This window comes from Marmota monax, unplaced genomic scaffold (genome assembly GCF_021218885.2).
Source record: "Marmota monax isolate L192 unplaced genomic scaffold, Marmota_monax_Labrador192_F-V1.1 WCK01_AAM20220418_F8-fsc00011, whole genome shotgun sequence".
Classification (NCBI taxonomy): domain Eukaryota; kingdom Metazoa; phylum Chordata; class Mammalia; order Rodentia; family Sciuridae; genus Marmota; species Marmota monax.
Genome location: NW_026693082.1, coordinates 23,852,898 through 23,868,686, shown reverse-complemented (window position 1 = coordinate 23,868,686; position 15,789 = coordinate 23,852,898). Strand labels below are relative to the sequence as shown.

General features: G+C 38.6%; 1 protein-coding gene across 7 annotated transcripts in view; it reads right to left on the bottom strand.

The window, feature by feature from the left end:
• The window catches only part of Epsti1 (epithelial stromal interaction 1), a 97,529-nt gene that overhangs the window by 63,829 nt on the left and 17,911 nt on the right, over nt 1-15,789 (bottom strand). For all 7 annotated transcript variants that reach the window (XM_046454173.2, XM_046454174.2, XM_046454175.2 and 4 more), the window contains exons 2-5: nt 9,224-9,282; nt 7,250-7,333; nt 3,871-3,944; nt 3,073-3,156 (exon numbers count right to left, since the gene is read on the bottom strand). In XM_046454173.2, the coding sequence (XP_046310129.1) occupies nt 3,073-3,156; nt 3,871-3,944; nt 7,250-7,333; nt 9,224-9,282 (301 nt within the window). The remainder of the gene's footprint in view (nt 1-3,072; nt 3,157-3,870; nt 3,945-7,249; nt 7,334-9,223; nt 9,283-15,789) is intronic.

Sequence of the window (15,789 nt, the reverse complement as noted above, 5' to 3'; positions counted from 1 at the left end):
TATCCTCTGGTTTAGGGAATGCATATTTAAGCAAAGCATCCCAATGTCCATTCCAAATGTTTCCCTCACCCATAGGATTAGCTCTCCCTTCATTAAGGATCAAAGGATGATACGATGATCCAGTTCACTCTCACCTCTATTACACACACAGATAGTAACCCATCAGAAGGAGATCCAGTGTCCCCTGTGACCCTTCCTGAGAGGGAGGGAAAATTGAAGGGCAAGATGGTAGGGAGGTTAAAATCAGAGGCCAGGCTAGAGGCTCTTGGGTGGTGATAGCTGCCTGGCTCCTTGCCTTAGGCTTCCCAGGAGTCGCCATTCTGCCTGGGGAGGAGGACAGTAGACTGCAGCCTGGAATCCATGTGCATATTTGTTGTGCATTTTAAAGAATGAGTGCTCCATAAGCACAGTCATTATCATCTCCTTTGGCCATTTTCACACTGGCAATGTGAAATATGCCACTTCTGGATAGCTAATGTCTACTTTTCTACCTGACACCAGCTACTAAAACAGGTTTATGTTTCATATGAAAAGCCACAGATTTATATACAACAGAAAGGGCTCGGTCACTGTGGCAGTGCAGGCCCATCAGCCACAGAGATGAAGTCCACAGAAGGACAAGGGCAGGTGGTTTCTTATTTTGTAAGGTCATTTAAATTAATGTTCCCTGTACTTGCATATGCACAAAGAATCACTCGGAGAGCTTGTTAAAATGCAGATTCTGATGTGGTAGGCCTAAGAGTCTGAACCTCAACAAACTCCAGGGATGCTGATGCTGCCCATCACATGAAGAGTCTAGTTTAGGCCTCTCTCTTCCTCCATCTCTTTCCAGCAAATTTATGCCAGTAATCAGTATAGTTGGTCATTTCAGAAAAGCCAATCCAATTGAGATCACTGTATTTAATGACTGCTATGGGTCAGTGTTACGGTGTAACTTAGAAAGGGGGAAATACTGCTTTGACTCAATATTAAAGAACAGAGTCTCAGCCATTAAGACTTCATAAGAGTATGTTATCTGGGGCTGGGATTGTGGCTCAATGGTAGAGTGCTTGCTTAGCAAGTGTGATGTACTGGGTTCGATTCTCAGCACCACATATAAGTAAATAAAATACAGATCCATTGACAACTAAAAAATAAAAAAGACTATGTTATCAATCCTGTGAAGAAATGAGCCATAAACAACCCACAAGACGGCAAATTATGGGTGTGAGAATGACCTTTAGGATAAAAGGCTACAACATAATAATTCTTTAAGGTCTGCAAGCCTCTTAATTCAGTTCCTGGTCATGATTTTATCAGTTTTGCCTGAAATGCAGGCAGATTATATAAAGGGGACCAGATTCCATTCACAATCACAGACCAAACAATGAGAGGGGAAAAGATGGATTAAGAACAGAAAAGTGGGGAATAGAGACACATAGAGAAAGAGGTCAATAAAACGAGGTTATGGCAAAAAAAAAAAAAATCTTGTCAACAAAGATGACTTGGAAATGGACTGATGAATAAAATTTAAAAACAAAAGTTCCTACATTCGTCTTTTTATACCTTCGGCATTTTATTATAGTTCCTGATGTGCAAGACCAGTCTCATCTCCACCTACAGAGCCCACATGTCTACAGCAATGGGATGCTCTTGAACTTGAGAGAAGAGGTGGTGCTTACAGACTCATTTTATAGGCAGAGTTCAGAGAAGGCTGGGGGCCTGCCCCAGGTCAAACAGCACAGCAGACACCTTCCAAGGAAGACCAGTTTACTCCCAGCCAAGAAGAGAATTCCTCAGGGGAGGGGAAGACTCTTTCTCTCTTGTGTTCCATCAGCTTTTAGCTTCATTAACTGTAACTGGTTAAAACATCTGTGGCTTGATAATCAGGTTTAAATTTTGACCAATACTCAATCCTTAAAAGAAAAAAAGACAAAGAGGGAAGGAAAGAAAGACAGGTGGACATCAGGAAAAGATTGTGTTTCCTTAACGTATACTTACAAAAGGTGTCACATATGGTTGGCATCATGTGTCACTCTCCTGCCCCCAAAACTCCAATGCTTAGCTTAAAATCTATTGCAAATCAAGACCGACCGTGTGGAAAATGGGAGCAGGAAGAAAGGGTAGAGATGCAAGAATGCTACATTCTTCATTTTTCTCTAGCAGATGATCATCTCCTCCTCCTCCTCCTCCTCCTCCTCTTTTTCTTCTCTTTCTTTTTCTTTTTTTTTTTTTTTTGTGGTGCTGGGGACCAGTTTATAGCATAGCCGCATGCATTAGGCAAGTACTCTCCTAAACTACATGCCACCACCCCATCCCAGATAAACATTTTTAAGAGATTTTTCCCAAACCACAGAAATTATATCTACTATAACATCACTTTTAGGTTTAGAAAAGATCATATAACTAATAATGAAATATAAATGACTCCCTCCCCCTACTCGGACAGTACTGGGATTGACTCTAGGACCTCGCACTTACTAGGTAAGCACTCTGTCACTGAGCTATATTCCCAGCCCTTTTTTTATTTTATTTTGAGACAAGATCTTTCTAAGTGGCCCAGGCTGGACTTGAACTTGTGAACCTCCTGCCTCAGTAGCTGGATTATATGTGTGCACCACCACAACCAGCCAATGTGCTTTTCTTTTTTCTTTTTTTTTTTAAATCAGTAAGACAGACATGCCAGCCTATATCACATTCACATGGAAAATTCAGCAAAACTCAGCATTTGAATACAACTAAGAGAGTGTACCATTAATTGCTACTATTACTAGTTGCTTCGCCTTCTGGATAAATATACAATTAGTAGCTTGGTCACTCACCTAAGAGGTGAGACAGTGTGGTGATTCAGAATCCGAGCTCTGGGGCCAGTCTGCCAGGATATGGATCCTAGTTCTTCTAGTTACTGACTGTGGCCCATGGGCAAGTTATCTTCCCTCTCTTTGTCAGTTCCTCATTTGCAAAATTGGATAATATCTATCTCATCCGATTACTGTAAGGATTAAATGAGTTAATATAGGGACAGCGTCTAGAAGAGAATCTGGCCCAAAGCCCTCAGTGAATGCTAGCAAATCATCCTCTCCACCTTCTTACCTTCTCTCTTTGAATTGCCTTCATTTTTTGGAGCTCAGCTTCTTCAGCTTCCTTCCTGATTCTTACAGATTCCTGTCTTTTTAGCTAAATTGTGTGGAGATTACGAAGGACAAAAAAAAAAAAAAAAAAAAGAAAAGCAGTTAGCCATTTTTCATTCTGAACTTCTGGAACTCTGGAACTCAAAATTATGATGAAAGGCAAATTACAGTATTGTTTTGCTCTACCTCACCATGATTATAGGTTGTTCCTTCAAGCTACTTAGATCACAGAGAATGGCCAGGCTACATCTCCTGCCTGAGAAATTGGTGTGTTTCTTCTTTGGTATGTATGTATGTATATCCATCTATCTTTATCTTCCTTTCCCTTACTGTGTGTTTGTGGAGGGGCAAGGGCAGATAATATCTCCTGATGATAAAAAGCATAGTGTTCATTGTAGAAATCACTGGGTATCTTAAATCTTTCTTTGTACCATTTCCATTATAGACTTGGGGTAGAGGAAACCATATTTTTGGAACTAAAACATTGTAGACTTAAACTATAGTGAATACATAAATTTAACTAGGAAAAAAAATCCCCTTAATTAAAGGTCATGCTAATACGTATATGGCTTAGATAAGAATTCTAGATGTTTTTCTTTAGTTCTCATTTCTTGGCCTCTTTGAATTTTGAGAGTTGCCTTTTGCAATTGGCTTAAAAGTTTTATGCTTTGGTAAAGTTACTGTGTTATTTCATGGTTACTTGAGAGTGCTAGTCCTCAAATTCCTTGCCAAAATTAATCAAAAATAGATGGATTCTGACCTTTTGCTGATATTTATTTTGCTTCAGTTGGAGTTGTTGTTTCTGCCTGACTTCAGTCTCCGACTGGCTTCCCCCTAACAGAGGAGGAAAAGCCATGAAGGTAAAACATGAATATTAAGCTGAAAAGTCAGCCACCAAGGACTAATTAGTATAGGAGCAGTCTACAACAGAAGTTGCTTTAGTATTTTTCATTCCCCCCAGAAATAGAAACATTACCAGTTATCCTAATAAGACCTTAAAAAATGGTAATTACTTAGAAGAAAAGCAGCTTGACAGAAAGATGAGGCCATATTTCAACTGGACCATCCTACTAAAAATTTTCAATTAGCAGGTAAAGTTTTAACTCAGATTAAAATCATAACTGAAGGGCCATATTAACAATAAGAAATACTGCCTATTCTGGAAATTCTAGAACATTCTTCCTGATTGAGTGCAACCAATAAAAATAATGACCAATGATGCTTCACCTACTTTTCTTGTTTTACCTCTATTGACCTAGTTCAAGTAGAGAAACTCAAGAACCCCTCAGGGCTTTGTCACTAGATAAGTGAGTAGACTTCATAACTTACTCTTTCAAACTATAATGGAAATAACTCAATGGTAACTAATTCTCAATGGTGACTAATTCTCAATCCATGATATTTATTGTTCTTTCTTCAGATATTCAAGAAGAAAAAAAAAACCCATGGATATAAGATTATTGGCTTGCTCTCTCTAAGCCAAAAATGATCTGGGGCCAGAAATGTTTACAGTTTTACATCATCCAAGAACTGTCATTTCTCAGTGCTTAGGCAGGCTAGATGTACCTATCAGAAAGATTTCTTAGAAATAGTTCTCTGGTGCTTTGGTCACAAAACATGTCATTTCTATGAAAGATTCATTATCCCAGAAAATACATTAAAATAATTTGCATTCATGATAGTTTTTAATAATTGAACTGATAAAGATATCATAGAGAGATATCTTCTGATTTTCAAAATATATACAAAGCCTATTTGACTTGGGCCCTTCAATCACTGTTGTGGGCAATGGGAAAGAAACAGTGAGTAATATTGAAGCTTTTTATCTATGTTCCAAGAACTTTCAGTACCTCCTACAATTTCAATATTTTAAGTGGTAGAGAAATGGGGAAAGAGTTGAGAAATAGAAAAAAATGGAGAAAAATCAAATATCTAAGTACTTAAAGATTTTGTTCAAAACTCATCTTAAAATTTAAAACATTCTAGAATTTTCTTTTTTTTTTGTCCCCAGTCATCCCCTACACACACCTATTTCTAGATACTTCATACAACAGAAAGTTAAAAATGAGAACCTTGCTCATTTTTATGCTAAGATGAAAGATATGAGGTACTAACTGCTCCAAATTCCAAAAGAAGGTGCCTGGCCCCCAAGGAAAGATCTGCAAGGAAGTCACTGAAAATCAGTTTGGAGAATCTTCAATGGCAACTACTTTCTGCCTATAAAAGAAGTTGAATTTGTGAAAGGAAGATAGAAATCTGAGGAACATTGTCTTTCTTAACCATGTCTTTCTTTCCTGTTTGTTATTGAGAAAGGAAAAATCTTCACATCAAGGTGAGCAGAAATTTAATGAAAATCACTTAAAAACTTCAACCTGCATCCCTAGGTGTAAAAAAAAAAAATGCCTAGAAAAGTCAGGAACCTAAAGGCACAAGGCTTCTGTCGGCTGCCTACTCACACAGGTCCTCAAGAAGAGGTAGTTAGAACACGAGTGGCCTGAATCTACAGAATATGGGGGAAGAAAGCAGGAACAATGTGTCCCTTACTTCTGATGTGGGCTTCATGAGAGAAAAAGTCAATCCAAAGCCTACTCAGAGGGACTTGCCTGTGAGCATCCCTTAGAGAACAATGGGCCCTACAAAGAGTTTACCAAATGCCAACAGTGAGGCCAAGCACTGCCAGTGGGAGAGTATATGATCTCTTGTCAGAAAAACCAGGTAAGAGGTGGGTGACTGGGAAGGAGGGATGCTGAACTCAAAAAGCAGGAGAGAGAATGAGCAGTCCTCATGCACCTGGGCTCTGTATACTACCTCACCTCTTTCATCTTCCATTCCCCCTTTGGCCCTAGAGGAGTGAGAATCTGAGAACAGAGCATTCAATAGAGGAAAGTCCAGCCACACCACCCCACTTCATTTGCTAGTTTCCTCCTTGGAATAGACCTGTCCTGAGGCAGCGGGAGCAGGGGATAGGGGGGTGTCCTCCATTAGTAAAAGAGTTTGGACTCTAGGACCAAACACAGGACTGGAAGCTCAGTGACAAAGCACTCACCTGACAGGCATGAAGCCCTGAATTTGATCCCCAGTGCCAGAAAAAGACAAGAAGAAAAAGAAAGGAGTAAGCATTAATTCTTGAAAGGAGACTCATGCCCAGAACTAGCTTGATAACTCTTTAAGGAAGACCAAAAATACCCAATTTCTCACTCCATCCAAAGGACATGGGAGGGGCTAGGCTAGTCTCCCACATCTGGTTGGGGGGGACAGGTTAGAAAGAACTATTTTCTGATTATATCCCTCATGACTTATTTAGCATAAAGATGATACTTGAGCTTAACCCTCTGCATGAAAAACAGAGGGATGATTGGATCACACTATTACTTTCACTCATCCAGTGATTTCCAAATTAGCCTGTTTTTACCTAGATCCAAGAAAACAAAAATATGTCTCTCAGACTATCCAACAGTAAGTGGCCCCTGACTCCAGACATGTTTGTTAACTATTTGTGGAAACTGTATCCAGCCCTTTAAGTTCTCAGCTGCCGGTGGTAGAGAAATGGGAAGAAAGGAAGTGAATTAGTCACATTAGGTGGCATCCCCTCTGATGATCCAAACACCAGCAGAGGTAGACCAGACAATTCATCACCCTGGCAGTGTGGCTCCAGCAGCCCAAAGGTCTCTATCCATAGAATGAAAGCCCAGGTGACATTTGTCTTTTCACCCACCACTGGGTTCCCAGCTCTCTTTCATCTTGCCTTTGAAACTGACTCCTCCCTTATTTTCTTCACATTAGCATTTAGCTGCCATGATTAATATGCTGTGATAGCTTTTCCTCTTATCCTGACTAGTGCTATGACAGGGCATATGCAGCGCCCCAGGTAAGCTTTCTTCAGAACTGAGCATCTAAGAGGTTCTAAGTTATTTGTCAATTAAGCCATCACTTTATTCCCACTAGCTGGGGCATCACACATTTGCTACTTGCAGAAAGACAGAAACAACCATATATACTTAATTTGTTCCAGCATTAAATGCATTCCATCCCAAGCAGCCCAGCCACCAATCTCTATTGCAGAAAGAGTCATACACAGGTGCTTATAGGACCCATGGGTGGCCCTGCCTCCACTTTAGGGAACTGGTTTGCTCGCTTACCCAGCAGTGTTGGTACCATATACACTGGTTTAGCTCTATTCTGCTCCTTCCACTTCTCCAGGTTGGACAGTTCTTGTGCAGCAACTAAGCCAGGTGAGAAATAACAGATCATCAGTTTTTAAGATTTGCAAATTGATCACTTCAAAGTATAAGAAGCAACCATCAGATGACAATTAATCACATGCTAGCATGAGTGGACAAGATGCTCAAAAAAAAAAAAAAAAAAGACATATCCTATCCTAACCCCTTGTGGCTCACTCTGGGGACACTTTCTCTCCAAGTACCTGCACAGAGAAACAAAACAAAGGAGCATAGTGCATAGTTTTTCCTTCCATTCTGGCTTTTTTTTTTTTTTCAGTGCTGGGGATTGAACATAGAGCTTTGCACACAGAAGGCAAGTGCTCTACCACTGAGCTGTAGTCCCAGCCCTTCTTATGTTAAGACAGAGTCTCTATTACCCAGGCTAGTCTCAAACTTGTGATACTCCTGTCTGAGCCTTCCTAGTAGCTGGGATTACAGGCATGTGCAACCACACCCAGATCCATTCCAGTATTCTTAAAATGTCCAATTAATTTTAAAGATTTCCTATAGAAAATGTTTATAAAACTAGAATCCATGTCAATAAAAACGGTTCACACACAGGTAAACATATTCCCAGAGAATTCTGATGCCCATGTTCACTTTATTTTAAATGTTCCCCAGGCTCATTGCAATTCAGGGCAGTGAGGATCCTGCAACTGTAGATGGGTACCCCTGCTCTGGTTGCTGGTATTAGGGACCAGCTGCCTGGGGAGCAGGGCTCATTACCCAAATATTCATTCTTTGTGACAGTAGGGGGCACCAGGAGATACCAGTTCTACTGCTCCAGTACATGCCCTGGTCTCCAGGTTAGACCCAATTAGTTGCAAATGTCCATTTATACAATTTTTCAATAGAAAATAATAAGAAAAGAAAAATTCTGAAACATTTCAAAATCCAGACCACACTGAGATTTAAATTCCCGTTAAGTATTTAAATAAAAAGCTTGCAAGATGCCGGAACTTTGGAGGTTCTGTTGGTCAACTGCCTGCAGTTTCCATAGTCACTGCAAAGCTGAGATTATCATATGGTATTCTGTACTGACCCATTATTGTTCCACACAGGGGGGGCTATTTCTCTGGTGGGGACAGGTGCTTTCTTGTCATGTCCTTAAGACTATCGTTATTCACAAAATTAAATTACCTACTAATGATCTAAAAAAGGAGAGCATAGCATTTCAATATTAGCACCACAGCCTGACTTTGAGCATGTCTCAGAACTTCATTGTGAACTGAAAAAAGTTGAGCTCCCCTTGAAACTACTAAAAGATACCTTTAAATGGCCCCATTTATATTTACTAAATGTCAGTTAAACATTTATAAACACGCTTAGTACAAGGAGCACAAAAATGAGTAATGTAGTCTCTGCCCTCAAGGAGAAGAATCTGGAGAAGAAAACCAAATTGCACAAATAAAAACAGCCAAGGGGTAGGCTGGACATCTACAAAATTATGGAGCACAGAAGCTAAAGCAAAATTCCATTGAGGAGGATGGGATAAAAAAAGAATAATAAAGATTATTTCATGATATATTTAGTATTTAATTTGTCAGTTTCAAAAGTGTTTGTGGTACCATTAAAATATTAGCTGCCAACTCAACTATTTAGGAAAAAGACTGGTCTCTTAAAGTTGTTTAAGCCCCACAGAAATCCAAGGTTTACAATCATGTCATGAGGGTTTTTTTTTTTTTTTTTTACTAATGAAGAGAAACAAATTTAGAAGTGTTAACAAATAGAATAATTTTAAAGGTATAATTAAAACTGCTAAAATTCAAAAAGAAAATCCTTCTTGAGATCCAGTGCAGCTAAACATATCAGAAAAGATAAATACTTCAGGCCAAAACAAACCAATTGTAAAGAAAATAAGAACCATTCTGAATGTTCAATAAATATACATACTCCTCTGTATCTGATGTCTCCGGCTTTCATTTGGTGCAATCATGGTATATGCACCTGTGCTAGAATGAAGAGGATAAAATGGTTAATGGCATGAGAAACTACTATCATTATGTAATACACTAACATACTGTACTAGTTAGCGATCATCACCATCAGATGAGAATTATGGAAGATAAATTTCTTAAGATCCGGGTCTGTACTCCAGGGTCTTGAACTCTAGTTGTCAGAGTAAGATAAATGTATGGAATCAAACATAGAAACATAAAGCGGTGGATGAAGAGACAAGGTCTTATTAGAACTGCTTCACTAGTGGTTCTTGGTCCTGACACTGTAGGGCTCCATTGTTCCTCTAGGTGGCGCTTGTGGGTAAATCCTTTTAAGATTGGCAGTCTTAAGAAAGTTCTTTAGCAAAATAAGCCAAACTCAAAGGTCAAGGGTTGTATGTTTTCTTCCATATGTGAAAGCTAGAGAGAAAAAAAGAAAAAGGTTGGGGAGGAGGCGGATCTCATAAAAATCAAAGGGAGAACAATAGATCAGAAGAAAGGGATTGGGGGAGGGAAGAAGGGAGAGAAAAGGGAAATACTAGAGAATGATACTGGCCAAATCACATTGTTATACTGTGTGTATGTACAACTATGTGGAAACAAATCCCACCTTTATATACAATAATGCACCAATTAATAAAAGGAAAAAATAAATCAAAAGGGGGAAAAATCCAGATTGATGTTCTCCTCCATGTGACCCACATTAAAAGAACAGGAAACAGTGTTGGGTTCTTGTTCCCACAAACTGAGAATACAGTCCATTTTCAATGCAGACAACTTCTCTTGATGACCCCTCTGAGTAGCCAATTGGCCACAGTCTTGTGCTTTTCGCTTTGACCTTTATTAAGTCTGGGTCCACTGGGTTCCTCATTCTCCCAACAATATGAGTTGAGCATAATCAGAAGTTCAGAGAAGCAAAGAAGGATGTCAAACAGAAAGATCAAGGAAGATTTCACTTAAGCAAATATATTCAACCATGAGGTACCAGAAAGCTGTTAAAATATTGTGAGCTTTGAGAAAGAAACTGGTTGATTGATGGTGCTCCTGATCTATGACACAGTGCCTGGCACAATGTAGCTGTGTGATGAATTGTGAACTGAATTAAAATAAAATGATGGCTCAAAACCAGTCTGTGAGTCTATGCTTGGGTTGGCTCATTCTTGATCTGACGCACATGGTCCCACAAGAGCACGAATACTTCATAAAGCAAAAATACAGCACAGTAACAGACCGCAGTATAATTGTGGGTACAGTTTTAAAGGAAATACTATGGATAATCACAACCAGCTCATAACTGTAGTTTTTTTTTTCCTTAAACCCCAGATACTCTTAGAATTCTCTCTCTTCAACCTGGAATATACAATTTCAAAGGGCAAATTAGCACAGACTGAACAGTAGAGGCCAAAAGTGCTGATTAACAGAAGCCATTTCTTGCTTATCTCATTATTTTCCTAGCTGTGAACCTTCAGCCAGCTTCAAACTGGGCTTTAATTTTAAACTTGTAAATGTGAGATGTGCAACCACCTTTGCATGCAAATGGGGCTGCTGGATGCCCAATTACCTAATGTATATCAGCAGACTTTGCATGTGTAGCCTAGCATGCATACAACGTTATGAATACAAAATTAGGATACTGCCACTGGAAATTAATCCCTTATCTGTTACATATTCTTTGTTCACCCTAAGAAAGATTTTTCACTCCTCAACTGGCAGTGCTTTATAAGAGCTTGGGAACTGCAATTCTGTGTGTAGTACCTGGAAACCTGAATATGGGGCAATATTGAGCCATTCCACGGAATCTTAAGGCTGAAACACGAAAGAGTGGATTTAAATGCCAACCATGAAATTACTGCACAATCTTCAATGTCTGCTAAGACGGTGGTGTAGAGCTTCTCACTATACCAGGGATTTGCCTACACTGCAGATCAGCAGTTCTTAACCTTTATCATGCATCAGAATTACCCCGAGGGCTTGTTGGCAGGCTTGTTAAAGGGCAGAGTTTCTAATTCAGTAACTCTGGGGCGACTTTCAACAAGATTCATTTTTAACATGTTCCCAGGTGATTCTGATATTCTTGACCTGGGTACCCGTACTTGGAGAGTCACTCTATAGATCAATCAGGTTGTCTGTTATGGTTCAAAGGTTTGTGCCCACCAAGACTCATGTTGACACTTGGTCCCCAATGTAATGGTGTTGAGAGGAGGTGGGACCTATAAGATGCATTGTGGGTCATGGTAGCACCATCCTTAGAAGCAATTAATGCCCATCTCACAGGAATGTGTTAGATCTCATAAGACTGGATTAGTTGAAAGTATTATTATAAAGCAAAGTCATCCATGTGCTTGGTCTCTTGCACATGCCCTCTTCCCCTTCTGCTTCTCATCTATTTTATGATGCAGCCAAGGGGCCCTTACAAGATGTTAGTGTCAAGCTGTCTTGACTTTCTAGCCACCAGATTTGTGAGCCAAAAAAAAAAAAAAAAAACTCTTTTTAAAATACATTACCAATCATCAGATATTCTGTTATAGCAGCACAAAAGGACTAAGACACTGTCTTAGGATCTTAGGATATTTTAGCTAAAAGAGAATTTGGGGATTAATAAACCTTTGATAAAGACACAGAAGTTAAACCAGGTACTAAAGATCACAAGGTTAATTAAGCAATAGGGCTGAGACTCAAATCCAGAACTTTTGACATAGATCAGTTAACTATCTGCATCTAACTTTTCAATTCAATACAGAAAGCCTAAAATATGAGTTTCCTTGAACTTCAGCCACTTGATAGACTTTGGAATGATGCAAACACTTAACTGAGCACATATTATGGATTTAATATGTTAGGGACTTATGGGGAGATACCAAAATCCTTATTCAGGCCACTTTAACAGAACTAGTACTTCAGTTAGGAACAATTCAAAAAATCCATAGAGCACACCACAAGGATATCCAGATAAGTATTAAAGTGGAATAATACAGGTAGTCAAAAATCAAGACAAAGGAGATTCACAGAGACCACAGAGGAGTAAAAATTCTTTAGGGAAAAAAAAACAGTTGGAAAATAGAAAGTTAAGTCTTTAAGGACAGGCTCTGAATTGGCACAAGGTTTCCTTGCCAGGAGTTTGCTAAGAATGAATATTCCATGGAAATTTTGGAAAAGATTTAGAAACAAATATCAATCTGTTTATCCAAGACTATATTCTGTAATATCAAATCTAATTAAGTATACTACCTATGACACACTAATATCTTTAGTCTTAGGACTATAGCACACAATCTCTGTCCCTTGTGTGTAGGATACAGGCAGCCATACACAGTACAGGTACAGGAAAAAAGAGGGAAAAAAATTCCTAGCCCTGGATTTAAGAGTTTTTAATCAAAAGCAATCTCAGCATAACCCCAACAGTGCTCCTAGTAATGCACATTTTATGTTAACAGAATTCCTGGGTAACACTTGCAGCAATATTTTATTGACTGAACATGCCAAATCTAAAACATTTAAAGTATACACAAGAAAGCCATGCCAAGTAATTTAGCTTTTATTCCTCATTCTTGCAATAAGAAAAAGGAGCTTTAGACTAAGGATATGCTTTTTACTTTTTAATATCATGTGGAAGAGTGTAATGCTTGGTAGATAAAAATATTCATCCCTTCTCATAGCTTTTTTCTGGACATTAATATCAAGTATGATTTATTAATGTTTTCGACCAATTAGTTTCCACCCGCAGCAAAGGCCTTTGCTGTTTTCAACCTCAGTGGCATTTCTTTTCAACAGGCTGACTCCCGAGCTGTCGATCTGTACAAGACTAAGCTACCTAGATTTAGCATTCTGCTCATTTCCTGATTAAGCAACATTTAAGCCACTGAAACAAATATATATTTTTGAAAATGAGTTCCCTCAATTATCTCATTGAAATTTAATGAAATGTCTCAATTGGTGAGATTGCTTTCACTTCCCGACAGCACACATCTGTGAGACAGACTAAAGGGGGAACATCTGAAAGACTAGCCCAAGACAAAGAAAAATATCTTTCTGTGCCATAGAGGAAAAAAACAGGAGAAAAGACATTTTCCTTGTGAGGTTTCTCTGAGTTACACAACTGCATCTCACGTGTACATTTTTGCACAATTTTTTTAATAACATCTCATCAATAAGCGCTCTATTAAAAAAATGTTACATTGAATTTATGAAAAGTATCTTGGCTGACTAAGAGTATTACATAAATATATCCCCTGATGTGTACAAACTGCACCAGATGTAATTTAAATTTCTAATTAGGAACAGCAGTGGTTTAACTGAAAAAGTAATGTAGCCAAAAGTAAAAATTTAGAAAGAGGTAGATAACTAAGTTGCAGATAATTTCAAGAAGAATAGTAGACATACAAAGTCTACTATCCTACAAAAAAATTGGCTTGATCTTTTTCATAGTTCATGAATATCTTATCCTTAGGTATGTATAAACTGAGAAAAAAGAATTTGGGATATCAGGCATTGGATATTTTTCTACATATGGGATTCCATATTGATTTTTGTTACATGATTTTCAATGCAGGAATCTGAAGTTTACAGTTTTTAACCAACATGAGCCAAAATTTTTGAGGCATTAGAGTTTCCTAAAGTTCTTTTTGAACAGACTAAATATCCCCACCCCTACCCCAAAACAAATAAAAGTATGATCAGGCTGAGCAAATCACCCTTGATCCCAAGCCTGTTACACCACCCCGATCCAGGATTCCACATCTTGCAGGTTAAGAGGGCTCATGAATCCTCTTTGGTCTTGGAAACTATATAGCCTAAAAACATGATCTGCATACCCAAGAAGGTTATGTGAAGTTGCTTAGTTTTTCATCAGTATAACTAACAGTCCCTGTTAGAGGGCCAAAATAGACACCCAGAAGGTAAAGATAAACAAGCAAGCAAGAAATCATCAGGGCTTTCGTTCTATAGGATGCCTTTATGGAAATAAAGAAAGAGGGACATATGCATACACACAATCCAGGCATTCCCCATCTTAGTAAGATACCAAAAATTTATGTGAATCAGAAATTTGTGCCCTTCTTTCAAGTGGAGGAAGTAACCCCATAGTGGGGCACATAGCTTGGTATATATTTCAGTTAACAATTTTCACCTTAGCTGGGCAAGTCTGTGCAGTTATCAATCTGCGTAACTGTACAATGTGGACCTGTGTTATTGTATTTCTTCACTTAAAAACACATCCACATAAATATAGATGAAAAAAAAAAAAGTTAACAAGAAGGATTTGCACTAAACATACCAAAAAAATATATATGATCCCAGCTGCTCAGGAGAATCACTAGTTCAAAGCCAGCCCCAGCAAAAGCAAGGTACTAGGCAACTCAGTGAGAGCCTGTATCTAAATACAATAGAAAATAGGGCTGGGGATGTGGCTCAGTGGTTGAGTGCCCCTGAGTTGAATCCTCAGTACCAAAAAAAAAAAAAAAAAGTATATGAAATACAATACTGCGGACAACCACCATTTTTAAGAGGTCCCAAACCAAGGATAGTAGTAGAGATGGGGATCAGTTGGTAGCTATAATTGCAATATATCTAAAATAGCTTCCTCAATAAAAGTGGCTATAAGGAAATCATATTTTCAGAACACAGAGGTATCGGGTCTGGGATTTGATTTGATTTGACTTTCAAGTGAATAAATTAACCCATTACTGTTTCATGGATGCTGGCAGAAGAGACTCCTAGGTCAGAGATGAAGACTTGATCACTCACAGCACAACAAGCAATAAGACCATCAGTTTATTTACATCTGTTTTCTCTGGCCCAAGGTCTTATGGGGGCAACATAATGAATGCTACATACATGCTATTTGCACTAATAAATCTCAGTACTGAGAAACATTAAGTTTGGGGAACCACCAATTTTATAGCAGGTAACAGCAAGCCTGGTGTTTTGTCTTGGGGAGAGTAAACCTCATCTCTCAAGGTTGCCAGCTAGGTAAACAACCCTAAGGGATAACTAAGGTTAAAGAGTGGTAGGATGTGACACATTCAGCAAAAGAATGTAAGAATCCCAAGAAGGACTGCCTTTTCGAAGAGGAGAATAGTAAGGATTAACATTCCTTTTGGAATAGCTTAGAGGGGATGGTAGAATGCTTGCCTACCAAGACCTAGTACTGGGGCGGGGGGGAGGAATAGCTTAATGATAAGAAAATTGGTATTTGCATAAAAACCACCCATCAATGGGGTTATTGTATCCTCTTTTATAATTAATAATAAATTTTGAGGAAGGGTACTGGGGATTGAAACTATGAACTGTCTACCACTGAGCTACATCCCCTGTCCTTTTTATTTTTTATTTTGCCTTGAATTTGCTATCCTCCTGCCTCAGCCTCCTGGGTAGTTGGGATTACAGGTGTGTGCCACTATAAGCTGATTCTGTCCATGTCTTAATCTATTGCTCCTCAAGTTATCTATGACTTAAGAGAAAACCAGAAATGCAAGATAGAGTGATGAGTATATATTTATATATATATACTCTTTTATAATTAAA